General features: G+C 44.8%; 2 protein-coding genes across 5 annotated transcripts; one reads left to right on the top strand and one right to left on the bottom strand.

Annotated features, from left to right (window-relative positions):
- Window positions 1-65: 65 nt before the first annotated feature.
- Window positions 66-13,782, bottom strand: haus3 (HAUS augmin-like complex, subunit 3). 2 transcript variants are annotated; one of them, XM_035783736.2, is made up of 6 exons: window positions 13,633-13,782; window positions 10,718-11,752; window positions 10,312-10,524; window positions 9,839-10,077; window positions 1,565-1,859; window positions 66-753 (listed from the first exon to the last, which is right to left on the bottom strand). In XM_035783736.2, the coding sequence occupies exons 2-6, from the start codon at window positions 11,723-11,725 to the stop codon at window positions 523-525; spliced, it is 1,986 nt and encodes a 661-aa protein (XP_035639629.1). In that variant the 5' UTR covers window positions 11,726-11,752; window positions 13,633-13,782; the 3' UTR covers window positions 66-522. The 2 variants fall into 2 exon arrangements, with proteins under 2 accessions (XP_035639629.1, XP_035639630.1); XM_035783737.2 differs by having other exon boundaries at window positions 1,616-1,859.
- ptgr1.1 (prostaglandin reductase 1, tandem duplicate 1) lies at window positions 13,081-25,127 on the top strand. Of its 3 annotated transcripts, none has more exons than XM_035783740.2 (10): window positions 13,081-13,221; window positions 15,189-15,313; window positions 15,448-15,493; window positions 16,465-16,524; window positions 17,277-17,444; window positions 19,182-19,338; window positions 19,457-19,573; window positions 19,782-19,887; window positions 21,017-21,135; window positions 24,783-25,127. In XM_035783740.2, exons 2-10 carry the CDS (start codon window positions 15,208-15,210, stop codon window positions 24,891-24,893), a joined length of 990 nt encoding a protein of 329 aa, XP_035639633.1. In that variant the 5' UTR covers window positions 13,081-13,221; window positions 15,189-15,207; the 3' UTR covers window positions 24,894-25,127. The 3 variants fall into 3 exon arrangements, with proteins under 3 accessions (XP_035639633.1, XP_035639631.1, XP_035639632.1); XM_035783738.2 differs by lacking the exon at window positions 13,081-13,221 and adding an exon at window positions 13,777-13,925; XM_035783739.2 differs by lacking the exon at window positions 13,081-13,221 and adding an exon at window positions 13,836-13,957.

The raw sequence follows: 25,127 nt of genomic DNA, 5'->3' as shown, positions 1-25,127 counted from the left end.
GGGGGAGAAAGAAAAAAACTATTTAAAAACAGAATATTCACACGCACAAAACATTTTCCTATTAGTTGTGAAGACATTAATATTTATTAGAATTTCTTACGAAACAAACAAATTACACTAAGGCCCTTACAGGAACATTAGCAAGGAACACTAGCAGTAAAACAAGTGACATTACATTGAATTGAAACATTGCCACAAGAAAACAGAGAAGAGATCCAATAGTCATCCTCATCCAATTGTCTTTTGGTCGGAACCCTCTCTCCATATTGTATTTCCAAATCCAAGGTGCTTGGCATTTTAATGGCACCCGGGGTGGCGAGAGGGAAGAGGAAATGGGTAAGCCAGGGTTCATTAAGGCAGAGCAGGAACCTTTCTCAGTGGCCACTTCACCTTGAAGCACCGCCACTACTTTCTGCAGGATTCTCCACTGTTCTGTATGAGCTGTGTTTTGCGCTCACACCCAGAGAAAGGGGTCGTGGAGAGGGGAAGAGAGGTGAGGTAGGAGGTGGTAAGATAGCCCCGTTACAACTGGCCCTTCTTGGCAGCAGCCGCTTTGCTCTCCAGCTCCTCCACGACTTTGTTCAGCAGCCTGGGGTCCAGGTGGAAGTAGACATACAGTTCCCTCTCTCTCCTGAGGAGGGGGCTGTGGTCCAGCTGGGAGCGTTTACCCCGGACCTCCCCCATCACGTCCTGCATCAGCCTGTACAGACTGTTCTGCTGGACCTCCAGTTCTCCCAGCTTCACTGTCAACTCCTGGAGAGAGGGGGAGGGGAGGAAGAGAGGGTACGATGGAAAGGAAATACAGGGGAGAGAGGAAGGGTGGAGGGAAAGAGGCTTTTAGTAGACATCCAGAGACACAAATCAGATAACTGCTAGCTAGTGCTGATAAAGTAACGAATAGTGGGGACACTGTCTTAAAAGTCCTATCCTGTAATGCAAGAACAGTACTCATTATTTTCTCACATCTGCATGCCACAAGTGGTTGAGCTTTTCTAGAATACTGACTGACATACACCAACAGTTCCTCGCACAGATGGTTATTCACAGCTTTATTGACAATAAGACATTTAAAAACAACGACACGTTTTTAGAGACAAAACGAAAGTCTCTCTTTACTGCAGGAGGAACTGAGATGAAACCCTGTATGAAGCAAACATGAATTTAGTACATTTTACACAGAGGAAGAAGAGAACCAAAGGGGGTGAAAAGGATCCCTGTTGACCTGGAAGAAATAAACGTGTGCTCTTTACATATTGTATATTACAGAAGTGGCAGTGCCTCATTGTCCAGTGCAGTCACTATACAAAACCCATATAGAAATGCAGTGTTCTAAAAGTGAAGTGACCAGTGAATCCACCACTAAACAGAATTCCATTCATTTCAAAATACTGTATTTATCAAACAACGGGCAATTACTCCGGCAGCAGTGCAAATTACGTATAAAATCCATAGGACCTGTGCTACCACTTCATCTCCCAAACGTGTTTTATAATAAAACTGCTCACTCACGCTACTTTGAGAAGACGATGATAACGAGGAAGTGTGTGGGTGTTAATAAACGTACCTGTGCGTTGGGGCAGAGATCCTGGTCAAGTGACGTCGCCGTAGGACATACCTGCGGCGCCAAGAACAGCTGCTGCAACCCCGAGAAGGTTGCCCGGCGCAACGCCTCGCAGTCGCCGTGGAGACGGGCGCCCGTGTAGTGCTGCTGGCGGGCGGCCCCGGCAAGGGCCTCGCGGCAGGATTGGAGCTCCTCCTGGAGGTCGCGGGCGGCACTTTCCAACCCCTCGTAGGTACGGAAGGGCTCCTCGCGGCCACCACGTTCTGAGGCGTGGCCTGACTCTAGGATCCGGAGAAGCCTGGGGGAGTGAGAGGTGTGACACATACAGTATGTAAATATACAGTAAACACGCTAGATTAGGTGGGATCTTTTTGCATCATGGGAGAAATGGAGGTGGAAACACTTTTATGCGCAAATAATGATATAACCATCGTATCGAAGTAAACTTGGAGTCACACGATGATATGGTGTGTGGTCCTCCCACTACGACTCGGGAAACCATAGTTTATTTGGCTACAGATGAAATAAATGAACTTCACAGGGTGGTGAAAGTGCACAGTGATGACCTTGATGCTTGTTTCCAATAAATATTGAGTGTTTTCTGGTGATCGAAGCTTGGCTGCCGTTTGACAAATTAAAATAATCGTGCCATTTTGTCCATAATCTTATTATGTAGGCTATAACCGCACAAGTCAATACCAGAGCGCAAACAAAATGTTTGGGACAAAACCACCAATAGAGCCCCAAAAAATGTTGAACTTTTTTTTTTGCAGAATTTAACCTCACAAGGGTAGGAGGCACTATTTTCACCTCCGGATGAAAAGCGTGCCCCAAAAGTAAACTGCCTGTTACTCAGGCCCAGAAGCTTGGATATGCATATAATTGGTAGATTTGGAATGAAAAGTTTCCAAAACTGTTTAAAAAATGTCAGAACTGATATGGCAGGCAAAAACCTGAGAAAAACACCACACTGCCAACACACTGACACTGACTCAACTCCAGCCACTTTAATAATGAGAATTGATGGGAAATGTAAAATATATCACTAGCCACTTTAAACAATGCTACCAAATATAATGTTTACATACCCTACATTATTCATCTCATATGTATATGTATATACTGTACTCTATATCATCTACTGCATCCTTATGTAATACATGCATCACTAGCCACTTTAACTATGCCACTTTGTTTACATACTCATCTCATATGTATATACTGCACTCAATACCATCTACTGTATCTTGCCTATGCCGCTCTGTACCATCACTCATTCATATATCTTTATGTACATATTCTTTATCCCCTTACACTTGTGTCTATAAGGTAGTAGTTTTGGAATTGTTCGCTAGATTACTTGTTGGTTGTTACTGCATTGTCGGAACTAGAAGCACAAGCATTTCGCTACACTCGCATTAACATCTGCTAACCATGTGTATGTGACAAATAAAATTTGATTTATATTGTCCGGTTGAAATATTGATTATTATGACTAAAAACAACCTGAGGATTGATTATAAACATTGTTCGACATGTTTATACTTACTTTTGGGATTTTTCATCTGCCTGTTGTGACCGCCTTGGAGCCATTGGATTACTGAACAAAACTCACCAACAAAACTGAGGTTTTTGGATATAAAGAGGGACTTTAATCGAACAAAACAAAAATGTATTGGGTAACTGGGAGTCTTGTGAGTGCAACCATATGAAGATCATAAAGGTAAGTGAAATCTGGCACAACGGTTGGATTAACAAAATGTTAATCTTGAAGCCGATGTATAACACTTATGTTTTTTGAATTTTTATTATGAGTATTTCTGTTTTTGAATTTGGAGCTCTGCAATTTCACCGAATGTTGGTCAGGTGGGGCCTCCCGAGTGGTGGAGGGGTCTAAGGCATTGCAGTGCTAGCTGTGCCACTAGAGATCCTGGTTCGAGTCCAGGCTCTGTCGCGGCCGGCCGTGACCGGGAAACCCATGGGGGGGGCAGCACAAATGGCCCAGCGTCTTCTGGGTTAGAGGGTTTGGCTGGCAGGGATGTTCTTGTCCCATCGCGCACGAGCGACTCCTGTGGCGGGCGCAACGCATTCTGTCACAGTCACCAGGTGTAGTGTTTCCTCCGATACTTTGGTGCGGCTGGTTTCCAGGTGAAGCGTTGTGGCAAGAAGCAGTGCGGCTTGGCTGGGTTTCAGGGGACGCACGGCTCTCGACCGTCGCCTCTCCCGAGTCCGTACAGGAGTTGCAGCGATGGGACAAGACTTACGACCAATTGGATACCACGAAATTGGGGAGAGAAAGGGGTAAAAAAAAAAAAGTGCGTTAAGTCATCAGACTTTTATCCGCAACAAGTCAATTTTATGGGAACATCTCTGGTGGTAAAATGTGCTTTTTTTTTCATTTATTGTAGATTTTAGAATATTTGTATAAAAATCTGTCGCCAATTGGATGGAACCTAGCTAGCTAGTCAGGGAAATATAAGTGCTGAAAACATTTTGGCTCACTAATTATAAACACAGAATGGAGAACAAAAGTTTGGGTGCAGGTACAGCCGATTAACGCTAACTACAGTGAGGGGGGGGGGGGAGTATTTGATCCCCTGCTGATTTTTCACGTTTGCCCACTGACAAAGAAATGATCCGTCTATAATTTTAATGGTAGGTTTATTTGAACAGTAAGAGACAGAATATCAACAAAAAATCCAGAAAAACGCATGTCAAAAATGTTATAGATTAATTTGCATTTTAATGAGGGAAATAAGTATTTGACCCCTCTGCAAAACATTACTTAGTACATGGTGGCAAAACCCTTGTGGCAATCACAAGTTGCCTTGGCCGTGTGTTTTGGGTTATTGTCATGTTGGAATACATTACATTACATTTAAGTCATTTAGCAGACGCTCTTATCCAGAGCGACTTACAAATTGGTGCATAGACCTTGTGACATCCAGTGGAACAGCCACTTGCATCTAAATCTTTTTTTGGGGGGGGGAGAAGGGGGGGGAGTTGAGAAGGATTACTTACCCTTACTTACCCTATCCTAGGTATTCCTTGAAGAGGTGGGGTTTCAGGTGTCTCCGGAAGGTGGTGATTGACTCCGCTGTCCTGGCGTCGTGAGGGAGTTTGTTCCACCATTGGGGGGCCAGAGCAGCGAACAGTTTTGACTGGGCTGAGCGGGAACTGTACTTCCTCAGTGGTAGGGAGGCGAGCAGGCCAGAGGTGGATGAACGCAGTGCCCTTGTTTGGGTGTAGGGCCTGATCAGAGCCTGGAGGTACTGAGGTGCCGTTCCCCTCACAGCTCCGTAGGCAAGCACCATGGTCTTGTAGCGGATGCGAGCTTCAACTGGAAGCCAGTGGAGAGAGCGGAGGAGCGGGGTGACGTGAGAGAACTTGGGAAGGTTGAACACCAGACGGGCTGCGGCGTTCTGGATGAGTTGTAGGGGTTTAATGGCACAGGCAGGGAGCCCAGCCAACAGCGAGTTGCAGTAATCAAGACGGGAGATGACAAGTGCCTGGATTAGGACCTGCGCCGCTTCCTGTGTGAGGCAGGGTCGTACTCTGCGGATGTTGTAGAGCATGAACCTACAGGAACGGGACACCGCCTTGATGTTAGTTGAGAACGTCAGGGTGTTGTCCAGGATCACGCCAAGGTTCTTAGCGCTCTGGGAGGAGGACACAATGGAGTTGTCAACCGTGATGGCGAGATCATGAAACGGGCAGTCCTTCCCGGGAGGAAGAGGAGCTCCGTCTTGCTGAGGTTCAGCTTGAGGTGGTGATCCGTCATCCACACTGATATGTCTGCCAGACATGCAGAGATGCGATTCGCCACCTGGTCATCAGAAGGGGGAAAGGAGAAGATTAATTGTGTGTCGTCTGCATAGCAATGATAGGAGAGACCATGTGAGGTTATGACAGAGCCAAGTGACTTGGTGTATAGCGAGAATAAGAGAGGGCCTAGAACAGAGCCCTGGGGGACACCAGTGGTGAGAGCGCGTGGTGAGGAGACAGATTCTCGCCACGCCACCTGGTAGGAGCGACCTGTCAGGTAGGACGCAATCCAAGCGTGGGCCGCACCGGAGATGCCCAACTCGGAGAGGGTGGAGAGGAGGATCTGATGGTTCACAGTATCGAAGGCAGCCGATAGGTCTAGAAGGATGAGAGCAGAGGAGAGAGAGTTAGCTTTAGCAGTGCGGAGCGCCTCCGTGATACAGAGAAGAGCAGTCTCAGTTGAATGACTAGTCTTGAAACCTGACTGATTTGGATCAAGAAGGTCATTCTGAGAGAGATAGCGGTAGAGCTGGCCAAGGACGGCACGCTCAAGAGTTTTGGAGAGAAAAGAGAGAAGGGATACTGGTCTGTAGTTGTTGACATCGGAGGGATCGAGTGTAGGTTTTTTCAGAAGGGGTGCAACTCTCGCTCTCTTGAAGACGGGAGGGACGTAGCCAGCGGTCAGGGATGAGTTGATGAGCGAGGTGAGGTAAGGGAGAAGGTCTCCGGAAATGGTCTGGAGAAGAGAGGAGGGGATAGGGTCAAGCGGGCAGGTTGTTGGGCGGCCGGCCGTCACAAGACGCGAGATTTCATCTGGAGAGAGAGGGAGAAAGAGGTCAGAGCATAGGGTAGGGCAGTGTGAGCAGAACCAGCGGTGTCGTTTGACTTAGCAAACGAGGATCGGATGTCGTCGACCTTCTTTTCAAAATGGTTGACGAAGTCATCTGCAGAGAGGGAGGAGGGGGGGGGGATTCAGGAGGGAGGAGAAGGTGGCAAAGAGCTTCCTAGGGTTAGAGGCAGATGCTTGGAATTTAGAATGGTAGAAAGTGGCTTTAGCAGCAGAGACAGAGGAGGAAAATGTAGAGAGGAGGGAGTGAAAGGATGCCAGGTCCGCAGGGAGGCGAGTTTTCCTCCATTTCCGCTCGGCTGCCCGGAGCCCTGTTCTGTGAGCTCGCAAGGAGTCGTCGAGCCACGGAGCGGGAGGGGAGGACCGAGCCGGCCTGGAGGATAGGGGACATAGGGAGTCAAAGGATGCAGTAAGGGAGGAGAGGAGGGTTGAGGAGGCAGAATCAGGAGATAGGTTGGAGAAGGTTTGAGCAGAGGGAAGAGATGATAGGATGGAAGAGGAGAGAGTAGCGGGGGAGAGAGAGCGAAGGTTGGGACGGCGCGATACCATCCGAGTAGGGGCAGTGTGGGAAGTGTTGGATGAGAGCGAGAGGGAAAAGGATACAAGGTAGTGGTCGGAGACTTGGAGGGGAGTTGCAATGAGGTTAGTGGAAGAACAGCATCTAGTAAAGATGAGGTCAAGCGTATTGCCTGCCTTGTGAGTAGGGGGAAGGTGAGAGGGTGAGGTCAAAAGAGGAGAGGAGTAGAAAGAAGGAGGCAGAGAGGAATGAGTCAAAGGTAGACGTGGGGAGGTTAAAGTCGCCCAGAACTGTGAGAGGTGAGCCGTCCTCAGGAAAGGAGCTTATCAAGGCATCAAGCTCATTGATGAACTCTCCGAGGGAACCTGGAGGGCGATAAATGATAAGGATGTTAAGCTTGAAAGGGCTGGTAACTGTGACAGCATGGAATTCAAAGGAGGCGATAGACAGATGGGTAAGGGGAGAAAGAGAGAAAGACCACTTGGGAGAGATGAGGATCCCGGTGCCACCACCCCGCTGACCAGAAGCTCTCGGGTGTGCGAGAACACGTGGGCGGACGAGGAGAGAGCAGTAGGAGTAGCAGTGTTATCTGTGGTGATCCATGTTTCCGTCAGTGCCAAGAAGTCGAGGGACTGGAGGGAGGCATAGGCTGAGATGAACTCTGCCTTGTTGGCCGCAGATCGGCAGTTCCAGAGGCTACCGGAGACCTGGAACTCCACGTGGGTCGTACGCGCTGGGACCACCAGATTAGGGTGGTCGCGCCACGCGGTGTGGAGCGTTTGTATGGTCTGTGCAGAGAGGAGAGAACAGGGATAGACAGACACATAGTTGACAGGCTACAGAAAAGGCTACGCTAATGCAAGGAGATTGGAATGACAAGTGGACTACACGTCTCGAATGTTCAGAAAGTTAAGCTTACGTAGCAAGAGTCTTATTGACTAAAATGATTAAAATGATACAGTACTGCTAAAGTAGGCTAGCTGGCAGTGGCTGCGTTGTTGACACTACACTAATCAAGTCGTTCCGTTGAGTGTACTAGTTTCTACAGTGCTGCTAATCGGGGGCTAGCTGGCTAGCTAGCAGTGATGTTTACGTTACGTTGCGTTAAAAGAACGACAATAGCTGGCTAGCTAACCTAGGAAATCGCTCTAGACTACACAATTATCTTTGAAACAAAGACGGCTATGTAGCTAGGTACGATCAAACAAATCAAACCGTTGTACTGTAATGAAATGAAAATGTGATACTAACTGTGGAGCGAAGCGGAATGCGACCGGGTTGTTGTTGGCTAGCTGTTAGCTGTTGGCTAGCTAGCAGAGTCTCCTACGTTAAGGACGACAAATAGCTGGCTAGCGAACCTCAGTGAATTAAGATAATCACTCCAAGGCTACACACACTAAACTACACAATTATCTTGGAAACAAAGACAGCTATGTAGCTAGCTAACACTAGACTAATCAAGTCGTACAGTTGAGTGAATAGCACTACAGTGATGCTAATCTGTGTGCGTTAGCTAGCGCTTGCTAGCTCCTGGGCGAATAGCAGTGAAGGCTACGTTAGGGCGACGAAATATGATAATTATGCAATTATCTCTGATACAAGGACGGCTATGTAGCTAGCTAAGAAGAATTGCTAAGATTAGACAAATCAACCGTTGTACTATAATGAAATGTAATGAAAAAGTTATACAACCTGCAGAGCGAAGTGCGAATGCGACCGCTCGCTCCAACCCGGAACCGGATATCAGGGAATACCCATCCATTATCCATTTTCAATGCCCTGGCTGAGGGAAGGAGGTTCTTCACCCAAGATTTGACGGTACATGGCCCCGTCCATCGTCCCTGTGATGCGATGAAGTTGTCCTGTCCCCTTTGCAGAAAAACACCCCCAAAGCATAATGTTTCCACCTCCATGTTTGACGGTGAGGATGGTGTTATTGGGGTCATAGGCAGCATTCCTCCTCCTCCAAACACGGTGAGTTGAGTTGATGCCAAAAGCTCCATTTTGGTCTCATCTGACCTCACAACACTTTCACCCAGTTGTCCTCTGAATCATTCAGATGTTCATTGGCAAACTTCAGATGGGCATGTATATGTGCTTTCTTGAGCGGGGGGACCTTGCGGGCGCTGCAGGATTTCAGTCCTTCACGGCGTAGTGCGTTACCAATTGTTTTCTTGGTGACTATGGTCCCAGCTGCCTTGAGGTCATTTACAAGATCCGCCCGTGTAGTTCTGGGCTGATTCCTCACCGTTCTCATGACCGTTGCAACTCCACGAGGTGAGATCTTGCATGGAGCCCCAGGCCGAGGGAGATTGACAGTTCTTTTGTGTTTCTTCCATTTGCGAATAAATGCACCAACTGTCACCTTCTCACCAAGCTGCTTGGCAATGGTCTTGTAGCCCATTCCAGCCTTGTGTAGGTCTACAATCTTGTCCCTGACATCCTTGGAGAGCTCTTTGGTCTTGGCCATGGTGGAGAGTTTGGAATTTAATTGATCGGTTTCTTCTGTGGACAGATGTCTTTTATACAGGTAACAAACTGAGATTAGGAGCACTGCCTTCAAGAGTGTGCTCCTAATCTCAGCTCGTTACCTGTATAAAAGACATCTGGGAGCCAGAAATCTTTCTGATTAAGAGGGGGTCCCTCATTAAAATGCAAATCAATCAATTTATAAAATTTTTGACATGCGTTTTCTGGATTTTTGTTTTTGTTATTCTGTCTCACTGTTCAAATAAACCTACCATTAAAATTATAGACTGATCATTTCTTTGTCAGTGGGCAAATGTGAAATCAGCAGGGGATCAAATACTTTTCCCCCCCTCACTGTATATTTTTATTTATTTATTTACAAATCAACACTTGGAGTCAAATATCGATATATCTTCCAAAAATAATACTGTGATATGCAACTGTATCGATACCACCACCCTCCCCACCCCAATCACTACTGTACTGATTATCAATGCACTATGTTCCATATTTCTTTTAGTGTGAGAGAAGCAAATACATCTGGGTTCGCTTTCAGTGAAACGGGAAATAACTACCTAAATCCGACCAATAAGAACGCCTTGCTTTCCATTGAAAAGCATTTTGCTTCAGTGTCCCTGACTGAGCACGACCCTGGTTCCTGTCCTCCTCTAATCCTTACCTGGTGAAGGATGCATCCTTGGAGCTGATGATGGACTGAGGACTGGGTCTGGGGTTATGGGACAGCTCAGGATGGGCTAGGGCCTGGATCCTGAGGGCTGCCTCCTCTCCTCCCTCCCCCAGCCGGCCTGCCACCTCCCCAAGCTGCTTCAGCACCTGCCTACCCATCCTCAGTTCCATCTCCTGGGCCAGGAGGAGCAGCTCGAATGAGGCCTTTTGCCGCAGGAGGTGGTCTCGGACCTAGATGGAGAGATGAAGGAATGGATGGATAGAGAGAGAACGTTATTATCCTCTAAGGAGGGCAACAATAGAAACATTGACAATACGTACAAGATGATAATGATGGACTGGATGATGATAATTGTTTCACCTGGTGTTCAAAACTAAATTATGGGAAAACCCATGCAGATCTGAGTATGGATATTCTAACAACAAGATCCAAAACAGCATTTGTACAAAACTAAGCAACTGTACCTGCTCCTGTCTGGAGGTGTAGTAGTCCTGTCTGGCCAGCTGCAGGTCCAGGTCTCCCCTCACCACGGGCACGTTGAGCAGCCTGGCACTCTCCCTCAGAGCAGCCGGTAGAGACCCCTGGAGGAGAGACTCCAGATCAGCCGCCACAACCTGCAGCTCACGCCTAGACACGGCTTCACGCGTCTGGAGAGCAGAGGTGGAGTTGGTGGTGCCCTGGGAGAGGAGAGAATGAACGATAAAAGGTTGCATTAGAGAGTAGGTATGATGATGTTTGTTTGTAAGGCTGGTGTGATTGTGTGTACAGACTACAGAGCATGCAACACTTACAAAACCAACAGCACTAAAGACTAAAGCTGAACTGTGGTAGATGTACTACTCTAGTCTCGAACCCTCTCCAGTGCCTTACCTTGGTGAATGACTGCAGGTTCCCTGTGATCCACTCCAGCCCAACCCTGGCTCCCTGCTCTTCTGCCCTGGCCTTGATCAGCTGGTGCTGGGCCACCATATGACCCCACTGGAGCCTGGCCATCTCCTTCCTCCTCTGCTCCACAACTCTCTCCTCCGTCTCTTTTCCACCCTTCTCCTTTATTTCATCCCCGTCATCGCAGAGGCTGAGGTCCAGGAGCTGGAAGCGTTCGGAGCAGGACGTCTCCACCATGTTGCTGATACCCTGGAAGAACTGGCGCTGGGTGAGGTTGGCCAGGGCCTTTGTGTTAAGCTCCTCCTGGTGGAGGTAGGGCTCCAGGGACAGCTGGGAGAGCAGGACAGGGGGACCTGGAGGGGAGGTGATGGTCACAGAACCAGAGGCAGCAGCCTCTCCCTGGGCCTTTCCTTCGTTGGACACTGGGTCTATTTTGAGGAATGATCCTAGCCTTTTCACCTCGTCCATGAGGTTCTGTAGCGCGGCGTTGGTTCCAGCGTTCTCCGCCCCCAGCGCCGCGTTTGCGTCCTTCAGCCTGCTGGCGGCAGCGTCCTGCTGGGAGGCCAATCGGAGCGCAACGTCAGCCCGGGCGGTGGCGAGCACCTGCAGCTTCTTGTACCTGCGCTGTTTTAGCTGCTTCTCCTTTTTCAGAGCAGTTAGCTCCGCCTCTAGATCCTCCACACTCACCTCCCCCTCCGCTGAGGAAGGACCAACCACACCTATTCCAGCAGCAGGCCCACAGGTCTTGAGGACCTCATCAAGCGCAGTCCCATCGAGGATGGGCTTGCCAGAGTTGCGGAGGGCCTTGAAGGCCCGGGCCTCCTCCGGGGTGAGCACATTTCCCTGGTTGAGAGTGCGGCAGACGAAGCGCAGGAGTTGGAGGTTTTCCGGAGCGCAGTCGAAGAGCCAGTCAAACTCAGAGCCCTTCAGGGATGGGGTGCCTGGGTAACCTAGGCGACCCAACGCCTCCACGAACTGACCACCGTCTAACATGATGACAGCACTCTACAGGCTACCAAACTGTCAGAAGCAGTAGGGTCAAGGGTGGGAGTTATATAGATGAGAATTGACAGAAAGATAACCAACGATATTTACACTGTAAAATCATAGTCACTCAATAGAAATTAGGGGTGTAGCGGTGCACATATTCATAACAAATTGTTCGGTATGGGGACCTCTTCGGTCCGCACAGTGAACCCAAATGAATACATAAAAAATTATAAGTAAAAATATTAAACACTAGGTCTATAGGCTATGCCTGGAAAGAGAGTGTGTGTCGCCACTGCTGAATGAGAACGGCCTATGCAACTGCCAACACCTCAAACATGTTGACACATTTACGGTGACATAAACCAAGTATTCCTACCACCGGAGCAAGACGAACCGCAGTCGATTCTGACTGAGCAAAATAAATTACATGAGCAATAGGTCTGCTTATAGTCACAGATGTGCGACCATTCTCGGTGGTTGAGAAGAATGGAGAGTTTCAACGCCTCGTGGAAGTGCTCAGTTAATTACGAACTTTGCCTTCTCGCACCTAGAGTACCAGTCAAACAGTTTGGACACACCTACTATTCCAGGGTTTTCCTTTATTTTTTACATTGTAGAATAATAGTGAACACCACGAATCTATGAAATAACACATATGGAATCATGTAGTAACCAAAAAAAGTGTTTATATTTGAGATTCTTCAAAGTAGCCACCCCTTGCCTTGATGACAGCTTTGCACTCTTGGCATTCTCTCAACCAGTTTTGATTTGTTTAACTGACTGGGTATCCCCTTTCTGCAGATGGATGGACCTCCAGGGTTACAGAGCGCTAGTTAAGTGACAGCCCATCACATTACACCGCAGTGGAAATGAAGAGGGAAACGAAAAGTAGGCCTACTGTGCCAAACACACGCCCCCTTTATGAGTGACAAGTGAGCATATTTTTCCTCTTTGCAACATAGCATAAGCTTATACATTGTCTGAGCCATGTTAACATGTTGATTTCACACAGATATTGCATTTTATTTTAGTGTTGTTGTTGATTTAAGAAAATAAAAAGTGTTGTTATTCCTGATTGTGCAGTCATCAGGCATTATATGACTCATGATCATATGGAATCAGGAATACCAACACTTTCTATTTTCTTAAACAAATTAACTACAGTAACTGTTGGCATCTCATTTTCCACTGTTCAGAAAACAAATCATTACCCCCAAAACCACAATAAGTACTGAACCATGGTGAACCGTTACACCCCTAATAGAAATGGTACCATCAAGCAGTGCTTCCCCTATATTAATTTATCAGGGGTGCTTCCACCCTGCAGAAATAAATACTAGGGGAAACACTGATTAAAACGAGACAATTTCCTGTGGAGAAGACGGTCCCGGTCCCTGAAATGAGGCATCCTCCCCAGTCTTAACTAGCCAGTTTAACGTGAAATCGATAAGGACAAACAAGTTGCCAGGAGCAGAGCTTCTCCACCCTGATGATCGCCGGTCAGTCAAAAATATCCACTATTTATTAGATGGGTAGCTAGTTAGCCCACGTTTATTAGGAGGCGAGGAAATTGAAAGAAATCACAACAGGGATTGCTAGCTAAGTTACTTTATTCATGCAAAGGCATTATAGAGCTGATCATTGTAGAAATATTTAACCAAACACTTGTTTTGTTTACCTATAACTGGTATGACAGTGAAGCTATCAGTGTCCTTTACGTTACAGGCTAGCTAGCTAACGATATAATAAGTTGTTTCACCGATAGCTATGCAAGCTAGCTAACGTTAGCTAATTAACCGCTAGCCACAGCATCATTCATGCTATATAACGCCTGAGGTTCGTGAATAATTTTTCCAAAACCACCATCATTTCTGAAGTAATTTATCCATCTGTTTAAAGTATTATTTTACCTTGCCAAGTAATTTCGACGAAGAAATCAGTTTCAGACTTGTTTTCCGACAGTTTCTCTGGTAGAAGGAAACGGGTAACAGTTAGCCAAAGGTCGGCTAGATAAATGCGCGCGTTCTCATCCAAAATGAATTCACTCCGGAAACATTGCGTAGAGTACGTCACGCGGAGGCGGATCGACTAACAACCGTTTTTAGCCAATGAGAAAGTAGTCGAGCACAGCCTACCCACGCTCTCTTTGTCCTTTCTGTGAAATTTTGATAGTTCTTTCATTCTGCATGGAGAGCAGTGACCGGTAGGTGTCCATTTGTTGATCATTTATTCGAGGTGAGTTTTGCTGAGTACCGCATGATATTAAACCACGTTCTTGGAGAGAAATGTTTAGATAGTTTATTCGCCGGTTGTGGTTGACAGCCCACTGTGAAGCGGGCTTGCATGGCATTCACTTTGCAGCAATGCACAGCGCTCTCCTTGGTTCTGCAAGTCCTTTATCTAGCAAGCTAAGCTAGTGCAGTAGATTGCAAATAAATCCATGTGAATTTAGCTATTCTAGATAGCAACCTGCACTACAGTCAGAATTGTTCAGTACTGTAAATCAATGCATATACTAAACAAAGTAAACAGCATATTTTTTCAGTTGTGCAGCATCTTCTGGCACCAGTGCACTCTTTCCTGCACAGCCCCCCCGTGTGTGTGTGTGTGTGTGTGTGTGTGTGTGTGTGTGTGTGTGTGAGAGAGAGAGAGGTAAAGTCTTTGAATAACAACCTTTGTTGAAGTATTCAAGTTTCTCATCTTCCTGCTATGATAGACGCTTGTGGGTATTTCAACTGTCTCTTTTACATTTCTTCACTTTGGCTATTTTAGATCTCGCAAAGTATGATATTTGTATATAGGTGACTTGACAGTAACGTGTTGCTAAATGTAGGATACTCATGTAGAAAAGGTTGCTGTTATGGGGAAATGTAACTGAAGTTCAAATTCAGTTTAGAGTGATCTTTAGCATATTTATATATTTTCCCTCTCTGAAATACGCATTATTTCCAGTGTTCTTTCTGTGAAACTCTAGGTGTGGGTTGATGGTCACTCGACTTGATCCTGAAAGTTATGGATTATCCTCATATTGGGTTAATAGTGATTGACACCAGACTGGAGGTCCATGAACAAGGACAGAGGACACGGATTATTCACTGTTGCATTGATGACATTGTGTGAACACGGTGTGATTCTGTTGCAGCTCAGTCACTTCCTTTTTGTTTGTCTTCCTTACAAGCCTCCCGGGCTGGTGTTAAACAGAACGTTTGGTGCTGTCTGATTAGGATATAAAGCGTCTCCAAGAGGTTTTGCTAGACATTTTCTCTGCTTCTGTGCTGGAGGTGTCTCCCTCTTACAACTTGTCATAAAGCAAATAGATATTGTTTGACTGCTCTTCTCTTGACCTCAAAATTCCTAGCACATATAGAAAAGAAGAAACGGTTCTCAAGATGAGCTCTGAGATCACTTCAGATTTTGGCATAGCAAGTAACTAACTAAGTAGTAAGTAAACAGCCTATTCTTTCAGTTGTCCAAAGCAAAGAGCCATGGTTCAAGCCAAGACCTGGGTCCTGACACGTCACTTTGAAGGCTTCCCGAAGGACAGCAACTTTGAGCTGAAGCTGGAGCAGCTGCCAGAGCCTAAAGATGGAGGTAATGACTGAAGGTCTCATCTGCACTATTACTGAGGCTATCTGGACCCGTACTTGTACTAAATACAACATTCCTGTACCTGACTAAAGCCAAGTGATGTCATACATGAATGTTTTTGTTTTTTTCTGTTTCAGAGGTGCTTTTGGAGGCACTGTTTCTCAGTGTAGATCCATACATGAGGTAGGAGAAAATTCCAACAGAAAAATGGACAGGGAGGGATTCCCCTAACGTTTTCCACCGGACGCTTTTTGTCATGACTCATGTAATGTGATATCTATATGGAATATGATCAAATGTAAATAGTCCGGGTGGCCATTTAATTGTTCAGCAGTCTTATGGCTTGGGGGTAGAAGCTGTTAAGGAGCCTTTTGGCCCCAGACTTGGCACTCCGGCACTGCTTACCGTGCGGTAGCAGAGAGAACAGTCTATGACTTGGGTGACTGGAGTCTTTGACAATATTTTGGGGCCTACCTCTGACACCGCATAGTGATGTACTGGGCTGTACGCACTGTAGCGTCTTACGGTCAGATGCCGAGCAGTTGCCGTACCAGGCAGTGATGCAACTGGTCAGGATGCTCTCTGGTGCAGCTGTAGAACTTTGAGGATCTGGGGACCCATGCAAAATCTTTTCAGTCTCCTGAGAAAGAAAAGGTGTTGTCATGCCCTCTTCACAACTGTCTTGATGTGGAAACCAAGGAACTTGAAACTCTCGACCCGCTCCACTTCAGCTCTGTCGATGCTAATGGGTGCCTGTTCGGCCCTCCTTTTCCTGTAGTCCACGATAAGCTCCTTTGTCTTACTCACATTGAGGGAGAGGTTGTTGTCCTGGCCCCACACTGCCAGGTCTCTGATCTTCTACCCATTGGCGGTCTCATCGTTGTTGGTGATCAGGCCTACCGCTGCTGTGTCGTCAGCAAACTTAATGATGGTGTTGTGGTTGGTCACGCTCTTGGGGGTGAACAGGGAGTACAGGAGGGGACTGAGCGCGCACCCCTGAGGGGCCCCAGTGTTGAGGATCAGTGTGGCAGAACATTGAAAGTTCTCTGAACAGTATTGACTTTTCCATAACATTACTAAATCACATACTTCAGTAGATAGTACAGAAAAACATTGCATCTGATTGTTCTCCTGCCATCTGTGGTTGTTTCCAGACCGTTCAGCCGAGTGCGTATGAAGGAGGGGGAGGTGATGATCGGAACTCAAGTGGCCAAGTAAGGAAAATAAACAAGTTTGCATCCCAAATGGCATCCTATTCCCCTACATAGTGCACTGCTTTTAGGCCCCTGGTCAAAAGCAGTGCACTATGCAGGGAATGAGGTGCCATTTGGGATGCAGGCCAAGTTATCTGCATTTCATCTCTCTACCATGAGGTGACATGCATGCCTGCTGTTTACTGGAAGAGAAAAAGTCCTGCACCTGTTTTTAATTTCTGAGGCCATAGATTATTCTTCATGACTTCAGTTGTAAGAGAACAAATTGAATGTACTTGGCAGTGTGTACCGAGGTTCCATTCCTGCCACAAGTGAGTGGTTCAATGTGTTTTCACTGAGAAAGTTTGTTTGTGCGAGTGAGTCAGTCTGGGAAAATATACAGAACCCAATGACTCTTCCCTGCCCCCTAGGGCTTTTAAAATGAGTTCACTAGTTTAAATTGCCTGAGTACTGTCTTTATAAAGGAGTACAGATACTTCGGGAAAATCCCAAAGGCTTCCATGGACTCTTCCTACAGCATGTCTTCGATCTAGCCTCCAGATAAAACCATTTAACAACCACTAAGTGTGGTTCATATAGACCCAGATTAAGCATTCTCTGTAACTAAAAAGCACTTTCAATGGAAGATTCTCCATTAATCATACTTTACAATCTGTGTCTTCTGACACGGGCTTGTTGTAGATAGACTTTAATTATAATAAACAACCCTCATTAATTCAGGTTGTTTATTTGTGTGTGTGTGTTTTTTGTAGGGTGATCCAGAGCATTAACCCAGCCTTCCCTGTGGGGTGCCATGTGGTTGGTAGATGCGGCTGGAGGACCCACACTGTGTCTGACGGGACAGGTCTGACATGCCTTCTGTCTGACTGGCCTCAGGATGTCTCCATGTCCCTGGCTCTGGGGGCCATCGGCATGCCAGGGTAAGGAGGAGGGGCTTCCTGAGTGCCGGTGCTTTCTGGGTAAAATATGGGGCGGGGGGTGTGGGTCACTATGAACCTCTGGCCACAAAGAGTAGAACATTTATATTTTCATGCCAGATGAGAAATGCATGTCACGCTCTGGCGTCCTGGGTAAAGAGGGATGCTAAAATGCTAACATAACCGTTTATGCTAACAGTGGAGCTAGTGTGGGAGAGCTTACAGCACAACTGTTTCATAGTTTTACCTCACAGAATAAAGGCAGAAAAAAATGTTGACTTCAAGTCTGCCAGGAAAAGCAGCTGCATGTTTTCCTTCTAGGTTGACAAAATAAACATTTGGGCCCCAGGTATCTTCGAGAGCAGGTCACGGTCACCACTTATGGTCCTGTTCCACTTTTCCACAGAACTCTTTTAAAGAGTTTTTGAGTTTGAGTTTATTTTATTTTTACAGGGACAGTGCACATTAATCAACGTTTCAGTAAAAGTGCCGGTTTTAGCCAGCCGGCTAATTTTCAACCGCAGTCCCAGGGCAGGTTATTAAAAACAATTACAATATATAGACAATAGCAACATAGGACAAGCAAGACAAAGCATACAGACAGAGCAACATAGGACAAGCAAGACGTAGCATACAGACACAGCAACATAGAACAAAAAGCAGATTTTACTGAATCACAAATCTTTTGAATTTAAAATATTACAAGCAGTGTTGGGTTCGAGACCACCTAAAGCGAGACCGATTCAAGACCGAAGCAAATTGTAATTTTGTCAAATCGCCACCATTATAAGAGTTCAACATTTCCAGTATTTCTGTGTTCATATTTCAGAACAACATATAGATTCTTTAGCCAGTCAGAATGGCGAAACAAGTGGATGCTGAGGGCAAATAAGAGTGCCACTCTACAAATGATTACGAACTCAAACAGGCCTATAATAGATAAACACTGTTACAATTTCCCCGATCTCCCTTACTAAAAGTGAGCGCGGAACATTCAATCCATTTCCCCCACTCTTCCCTAACAGGCAATCAAGGAAATTCTGATGAGCGCCACCAAGTTTGAGGATATTTTTCTACGAAAGTAAAGGATGGTAATGTTACGAGTAAAGTAGGAGGCCCACGTTTCAATAGGTGATAAGATATTCGTGTGTCATACATGGAGTAAATATTTGGCCTGGCGAAGCGGTTTAATGCGCTGACAGAAAAGAAGCTGATAATTCTGAGTTTTTGTCTCAGCTGGTCTCGGGAAGAAATTATCAGTCCTCGTGTCCAAGACGGAGTAAAAATGTATCCAAGACCGAGATACTCAATATGTGGTCACGAGACTGGACTCGAGTACTACAACACTGACTACAAGTAATTGAATGTTACACATGACTGAAGCGAGGATTGTTTTGAGACGAGGGGGAGAAAGGTAATCAGTGCTTTAGGATGACGAGACAGTTGGTGGTGATACACAGATGTTATGTGTATGATTGCTTGTGTTGATAATGAGTTTGATACTGTTTGTTTTAACGGAAGTAAACTCCATCGACGGCTATCTTACTGTAGCTAGGTGACTGTAGTTACATTTCTTATTAAAGAGCTACCCCTCTTTTTCTCTGACTGCAGACTGGTCACCAGTGTGTACGTGCATGGTTTCCAGGAGGTTGAGAATGGATAAACAAATCGCAAAATACACATTTCTGTTTGAATGGAAGTTGTTTTCTATTCCATCTTCCCTTTGTACTCTGACTTCAGGTTGACAGCCCTGTACGGTCTGGAGGAGGTACTGGGACTTCAGGCTGGAGAGACCCTACTGGTGAACGCTGCAGCCGGGGCCGTGGGCTCCATCGTGGGCCAGATCGCTAAGATCAAGGGCTGCAGAGTTGTGGGCTCCGCTGGGTCCAACGGCAAGGTAAAAAGGGATTAAGATGAAATACTGGGAGGTACAAATTCTAGTGATCTCTATCCTTACTTATCCTGAAAATGAAAAAAGGGGCCAGCACTCACTTTTTTTTTCTTCCAATGCCAAGGTGACCTTCCTCAAGGAGCTAGGCTTCGATGAGGCCTTCAACTACAAAACAGTCAGCTCACTGGAGGAGGTCCTAAAGACTGCCTCGCCCGACGGATACGATTGCTTCTTTGAGAACGTAGGTTATAAAGTAGTTAGTTGTAGTTATATAAAGTGTAGTAATTCACTCTGGTAGTTGGTAATATTGTTAGATATGGAGGGTTAATATTTAGTGATAAAGTAGTATTTCTGTGGTTTTAATATTGTTAGACATGGATATAAATTGTCAGTATTGGGTAATAGTTATTTCATCTTAACATATTTAGCTCGACATCTCCGTTTTTAAGGTGGGAGGACTTTTCTCCAGTGTCGCCATTCCTCAGATGAAGGAGTTTGGAAGGATAGCTGTGTGCGGCAGCATCTCAACCTATAATGACACCAATCCACAGACAGGTCTGATCTCTCTCTCATCTTCAAAACCATTCAAAGATGTCAAGTCTACATTGCCTAACTCTCATACTGTATTGGTACGTTGATATGTTGTCAGTGTTGCTCATTTTAATATTCCACTAGAGAGCACCATTAGCCAGCATTACACTCAGACTGACCTGTGACCAACTGAATGCATTTCACTCATGTTTCATTGCATAGTAAATCATCTCGATTAACCCAGAACTAGTCTCACGTAATTGGTCAACTACTCGATTAAGTTCCGGGTCCAAACATGTTAAAGAGAAGGGATCAAGAAATGCTAAAACAAGGAGAGGAACCGGAACAAGATGCTTCATTCACCCTCTCTGAATGTCCCATGTTTGAATAGATGCTAGCACCGAAAAACCCAAACATCGGAACAACCCTATGCCTCTCGCTCAGTCACAAAATATTCTACTGTACCAGTTGTTTACATAGATCTGGCCATGAGAGATTACATATAAATATATTGATTAACATATTAGAACTCTGTGTTCCATTATAAAGGACCACAATGGAAACAAGTCTAGACTTTTTGTGTATATAATCCTTTGCCATTTCGGTAGATGTATTTGTTGCTTGGTGTGGCTTCTTTATGTATTTTAAAATGGTCAAATCAACATAAAAAAATATGCCTATACATCACCTCTCTCTCCTATTTCTGTCTATCTACAGTGCATTCAGAAAGTATTCAGAACCCTTGACTTTTTCCACATTTTGTTAAGTTACAGCCTTATTCTAAAGGGGATAACATTAAAAAATGTTCCGCAATCTACACACAATACCCCATAATGACAAAGCGAAAACAGGTTTTTAGAAATTAGTGCACAGTGATTAAAAATATAAAAAACATACCTTATTTACATATGTATTCAGACCCTTTGGGACTCTAAATTGCGATACAAGTATTCCAAGCTTGTAGCGTCATAGACTTAAGGCTGTAATCGCTGCCAAAGGTGCTTCAACAAAGTACTGAGTAAAGGGTCTGAATACTGATGTAAATGTAATTTTTTTATTTATTACGTTACAGCCTTTTTCCACAACAAAATGTGGAAGAAGTGTAGGGGTCTGAATACTTTCTGAATGCACTGTATCTAATCTTATCTATCAGGCCCATATCCCCACCTGACCATGATCTTCAAGCAGCTAAAGATGGAGGGCTTCATGGTGGGCAGGTGGGAGCATAAGAACCCAGAGTCTCTGAGGAGACTCATGGCTTGGAAGAGAGAGGCAAGTACAGTACTTGGGATAAAAACTAGCCTGGGTCTCAGTCTGTGCCATCATCCCACTCCTTGTTCATTGTCATGCACACAGTTTAGCATTGACATGGAGTACAAGGAGTGGAATGTTAGCACAAAACAGGTTTGAGATTTCAGGCTAGATAAAACTGTCCAATCATAATCATATCATGACAATTCTATGGTAATCAATTTGGACACCATGTTTTACATATTCTGATTATGTCTGTTAACTGTACACCCTGCTTGCAGGTATTCACATTTACAATATGAAATGTTTGTCACAGACTATAGTTGTGTTCTAATACCCATACTAACATAGTGTATACTACATACTATTCGTTAATTTTAGTACACTGTAAACGGAACAGTATCCTTTCAGTTGAGCGTACTAGCCCTTCGCCGGTCTAGCGGAAGTTGATGATGTTGCTATGCAACCACCTGCTAGCTAGGTAGCATAACAAATTACTAGTTTGAAATTTTACGATTTAGGGTGTGTTCTTAAATTCAATCTGGAGTGTCAAAGTACGCTCGTAAATTCAGAGCGTTGTCAGATCGCTCTGAATTTACAAACGAACATTTTGCTCTCGGAGCGCACACTAGACGCTGTGGCCGAGGAGTAGGGTTGATTTGAGCGTTCTGACCTTACAACTGCAGTCAAGCACCCAAGTTAACATTGGCTAGCTACTTCCAGACACAAATGAGTGACAGCTCTGTCAATTTTACTCACCCTGACAGAGCTGGTTAGGCAATTTGTTATCCAGAGCGTTGGTGACTGTTTCTGGCAACAATTTAATTACGCGTTTTTGCCGACGTTAACTCACACAGGCCATATTCAACCAGTGTTGAGCGCTCGTAAATCCATTATTCTGCTAGACTCTGGAGAATGTTCTGAAATCACAGTAGATAGCCGAAGTGAATTTACGAAGGCACCCGAATGTCCATTGAGAACACACAACGACTATACCATTTAGCTAAGCTAAGAATAACGGGAATAATCAAGTCAATTAACGTTGGGTAGTTAGTGAGCCTATAGTTAATATACTGGCAAGTTTATGACAAGTGGCAAGTTTACCTTCCCATAGCTAACATACGGTGTGCTGTAATGATATGCTATGTGGTTCGTAAGGACAGCGTAGCTAACATAACGTGTAAGGTAACTTATTTGAAAAGTCATTACTTTATCCCTGCCGGCTAAACCCTCCCTAACCCGGACGGCGCTAGGCCAACAATGCGCGGCCCCATGGGCCTCCTGGTCGCGGTCGGCTGCAACAGAGCCTGGGCTCGAACCCAGAGTCTCTGGTGGCACAGCTATTAGACCACTGCGCCATCCGGGAGGCCCATCTGATCTTCATTTAAGTCATTCATGTAACTATAGACAAACAGTCTGCTTAAACTAATAACACAAACATTTATAATTGTTCATGTCTTTATTGAACACACCGTGTAAACATTCACAGTGCAGTATGACAAAGTATGTGAACCATTGGATTTAATAACAGGTTCACCCTCCTTTGGCAGAAATAACCTCAACCAAATATTTTCTGTAGTTGCCGATCAGACCTGCACAACGGTCATTTTGGAACATTCCTCTTCAGTTCCACAATATTCTTGGGATGTCTGGTGTGAACAGCTTGAGGTCATGCCACAGCATCTCAATAGGGTTGAGGTCAGGACTGACTAGGCCACTCCAGGACTGACTAGGCCACTCCAGGACTGACTAGGCCACTCAAAGACTGACGAGGCCACTCCAGAAGGCGTATTTCCTTCTGTTCAAGCCATTCTGTTGTTGATTTAATTCTGTCTTTTGGGTTGTTGTCCTGTTGCGTCACCTAATATCTGTTGAGCTTCAATTGGCAGACAAAATGTTTAACTTTCTGTCGATGATAACAAGCTGTCCCAAACCATAGTTTAGTTGGGATGAGGTTTTATGTTGGTGTGGTGTCCCTTTTCTTCCCCACACATAGTGTTGTGTGCTCCTTCCAAACAACAAAACTTTAGTTTAATCTATCCACAGAATATTTTTGCCAGTAGCGCTGTGCAACATCCAGGTGCTCTTTTGCGAACTTCAAATGTACAGCAATGTTTTTTGTTGACAGCAGTGGCTTCTTCCATGGTGTCTTCCCATATACACCTTTCTTGTTTAGTGTATTGTAGACTCGTCCAGAGATGCTAGCATCTTCCAGAGATTTCTGTAAGTCTTTAGCTGACACTCTAGGATTCTTCTTAACCTCATTCTGTGCTGTGCTCTTGCAGTCATCTTTGCAGGACGGCCACTCCTAGGGAGAGTAGCAACAGTGCTGAAATTTCATTTATAGACAATGTCTTACCATGGACTGACTTTTAGAGATACTTTTGTAACCCTTTCCAGCTTTATGCAAGTCAACAATTCTTAGTCTTAGGTCTTCTGAGATCTATTTTGTTCAAGGCATGGTTCACATCAGGCAATGCTTCTTGTGAATAGCAACCCTCAAATTTTCTGAGTGTTTATAGGGCAGGGCAGCCCTAACCAAAATCTCCAATCTCGTCTCATTGATTGGTTAGTTGACTCCAATTAGCTTTGAGAAGCCATTAGCCTAGGGGTTCACATACTTTCCCCAACCTACACTATGAATGTTTTAAATTATGTTAGGTTTTTAGTTTAACCACACTTTTGTTTGTATATTGTTGTGAGTTAGATGAAGATCAGATCAAATTTATGCATAAATCCAGGTAATTCCAAAGGGTTCACCTACTTTTTCTTGCCACTGTATACTTTAGATTATACCCAGCTACCACATAACGTTCTGAGAACCATATGTTTCTTAAAGCATGGTTGTTATATTGCATACAACCTTCCCATAATGTTTCCTCATGGTTCTATTTAAAGCGTCTGAAACATTAAGAAACAACGTTCTTCTGTGGGAATTTCAGTAGTTCAGCATAACGTTTGACAGGTTTCCTCATGGTTCTATTTAAAGTCGTTCTCAGAACATTAAGAAAACCTTCCATAAGAAAACATTAGCAACGTTCAAAGAATGTAGTAAGAATGTTTTTAAAAATTTTTATAATAATTCTTTCTTGCTAAGTGTGTTCATGTTTGTTGGCCGCGCCCACTAATTGGCCACACCTGATCTTAATGATCCTTTGAAATAGGGTCTGTTTTAATAGACTAAAATGAACAGCTTTGTATGAGTTAAAGAAGTTAAAAGCAGGGTTGGAACAAATTATTTTCCCATTTTTTTTTGTTCCTTTCCACTGCTCTGACAAGCAAAATAAAGTTCTGAACCAGTTCGAACCCCAGAAAAGTGACTGTAGATCGTTTTTTTGTGGCATCAGAATTAAAATAAAAACACATTATACCTTTTTGTAGTTAATAAATCCAATTTGATAACTATCGTATCCTTAACTAGAATTGAAAAGGCTTATCAAATCTTCCATTAGCCGGAAGGCCTGATTGCAAGCTTTTGCAATTTTCACTTTCGTACTCAGAACGTTTAAAAAACATTTTGTTTTAACAATCAGGAAAATTATGGCTTCGTTCCCAGAATCAATGGGAAACCAAAAATGTACATTCCCAAAACTTCCAAGGAACCAAATGTGCTAGCTGGGAGGTGACTGCTGAATGACCATGCCATAATGTAGTGTTTTCATCCACAGGGGAAACTGCAGTGTCGTGAGCAAGTCACTGAAGGCTTTGAGAACATGCCTGCTGCCTTTATGGGAATGCTGCAGGGAGAAAACATTGGAAAAGCTATTGTTAAAGTTTGATGTGGCTTCAATAGATACTCTATAACCCATAGAATTAGGATTCAATGAGCATTCTATTCTACCCATAGGAAAGCCACAGTGTAACTATGACAATGCATTTTGGAATTATTTGTATTGTAGAGTGTATTCGTAGAACAACCCTATTATACCAGCGCATCATAGTCCGTCCTTGACTCAAAAATGTTTACTTTGTATGAAGTATTAAAGTCCTTTCAGGCTTTTGTTTTGTAAAAA

Source organism: Oncorhynchus keta, chromosome 13 (assembly GCF_023373465.1).
Source record: "Oncorhynchus keta strain PuntledgeMale-10-30-2019 chromosome 13, Oket_V2, whole genome shotgun sequence".
NCBI lineage: Eukaryota > Metazoa > Chordata > Actinopteri > Salmoniformes > Salmonidae > Oncorhynchus > Oncorhynchus keta.
The sequence above is the reverse complement of the archived record's forward strand: the minus strand, read 5'-3'. Positions and strand labels throughout refer to the sequence as shown.

What these genes read in the sequence shown, in the direction of transcription:
- haus3 (XM_035783736.2), bottom strand. Translation starts at nt 11,725, where the DNA reads ATGTTAGACGGTGGTCAGTTCGTGGAGGCGTTGGGTCGCCTAGGTTAC. An exon ending in ACCTGCAGTCATTCACCAAG is followed by an intron (nt 10,525 to 10,717) that starts GTAAGGCACTGG and finishes CTCCTCTCCCAG; the next exon opens with GGCACCACCAACTCCACCTC. An exon ending in AAGGATGCATCCTTCACCAG is followed by an intron (nt 1,860 to 9,838) that starts GTAAGGATTAGA and finishes TCACTCCCCCAG; the next exon opens with GCTTCTCCGGATCCTAGAGT.
- ptgr1.1 (XM_035783738.2), top strand. An exon ending in ACGATTGCTTCTTTGAGAAC is followed by an intron (nt 19,574 to 19,781) that starts GTAGGTTATAAA and finishes TCCGTTTTTAAG; the next exon opens with GTGGGAGGACTTTTCTCCAG. An exon ending in TCATGGCTTGGAAGAGAGAG is followed by an intron (nt 21,136 to 24,782) that starts GCAAGTACAGTA and finishes TTTCATCCACAG; the next exon opens with GGGAAACTGCAGTGTCGTGA.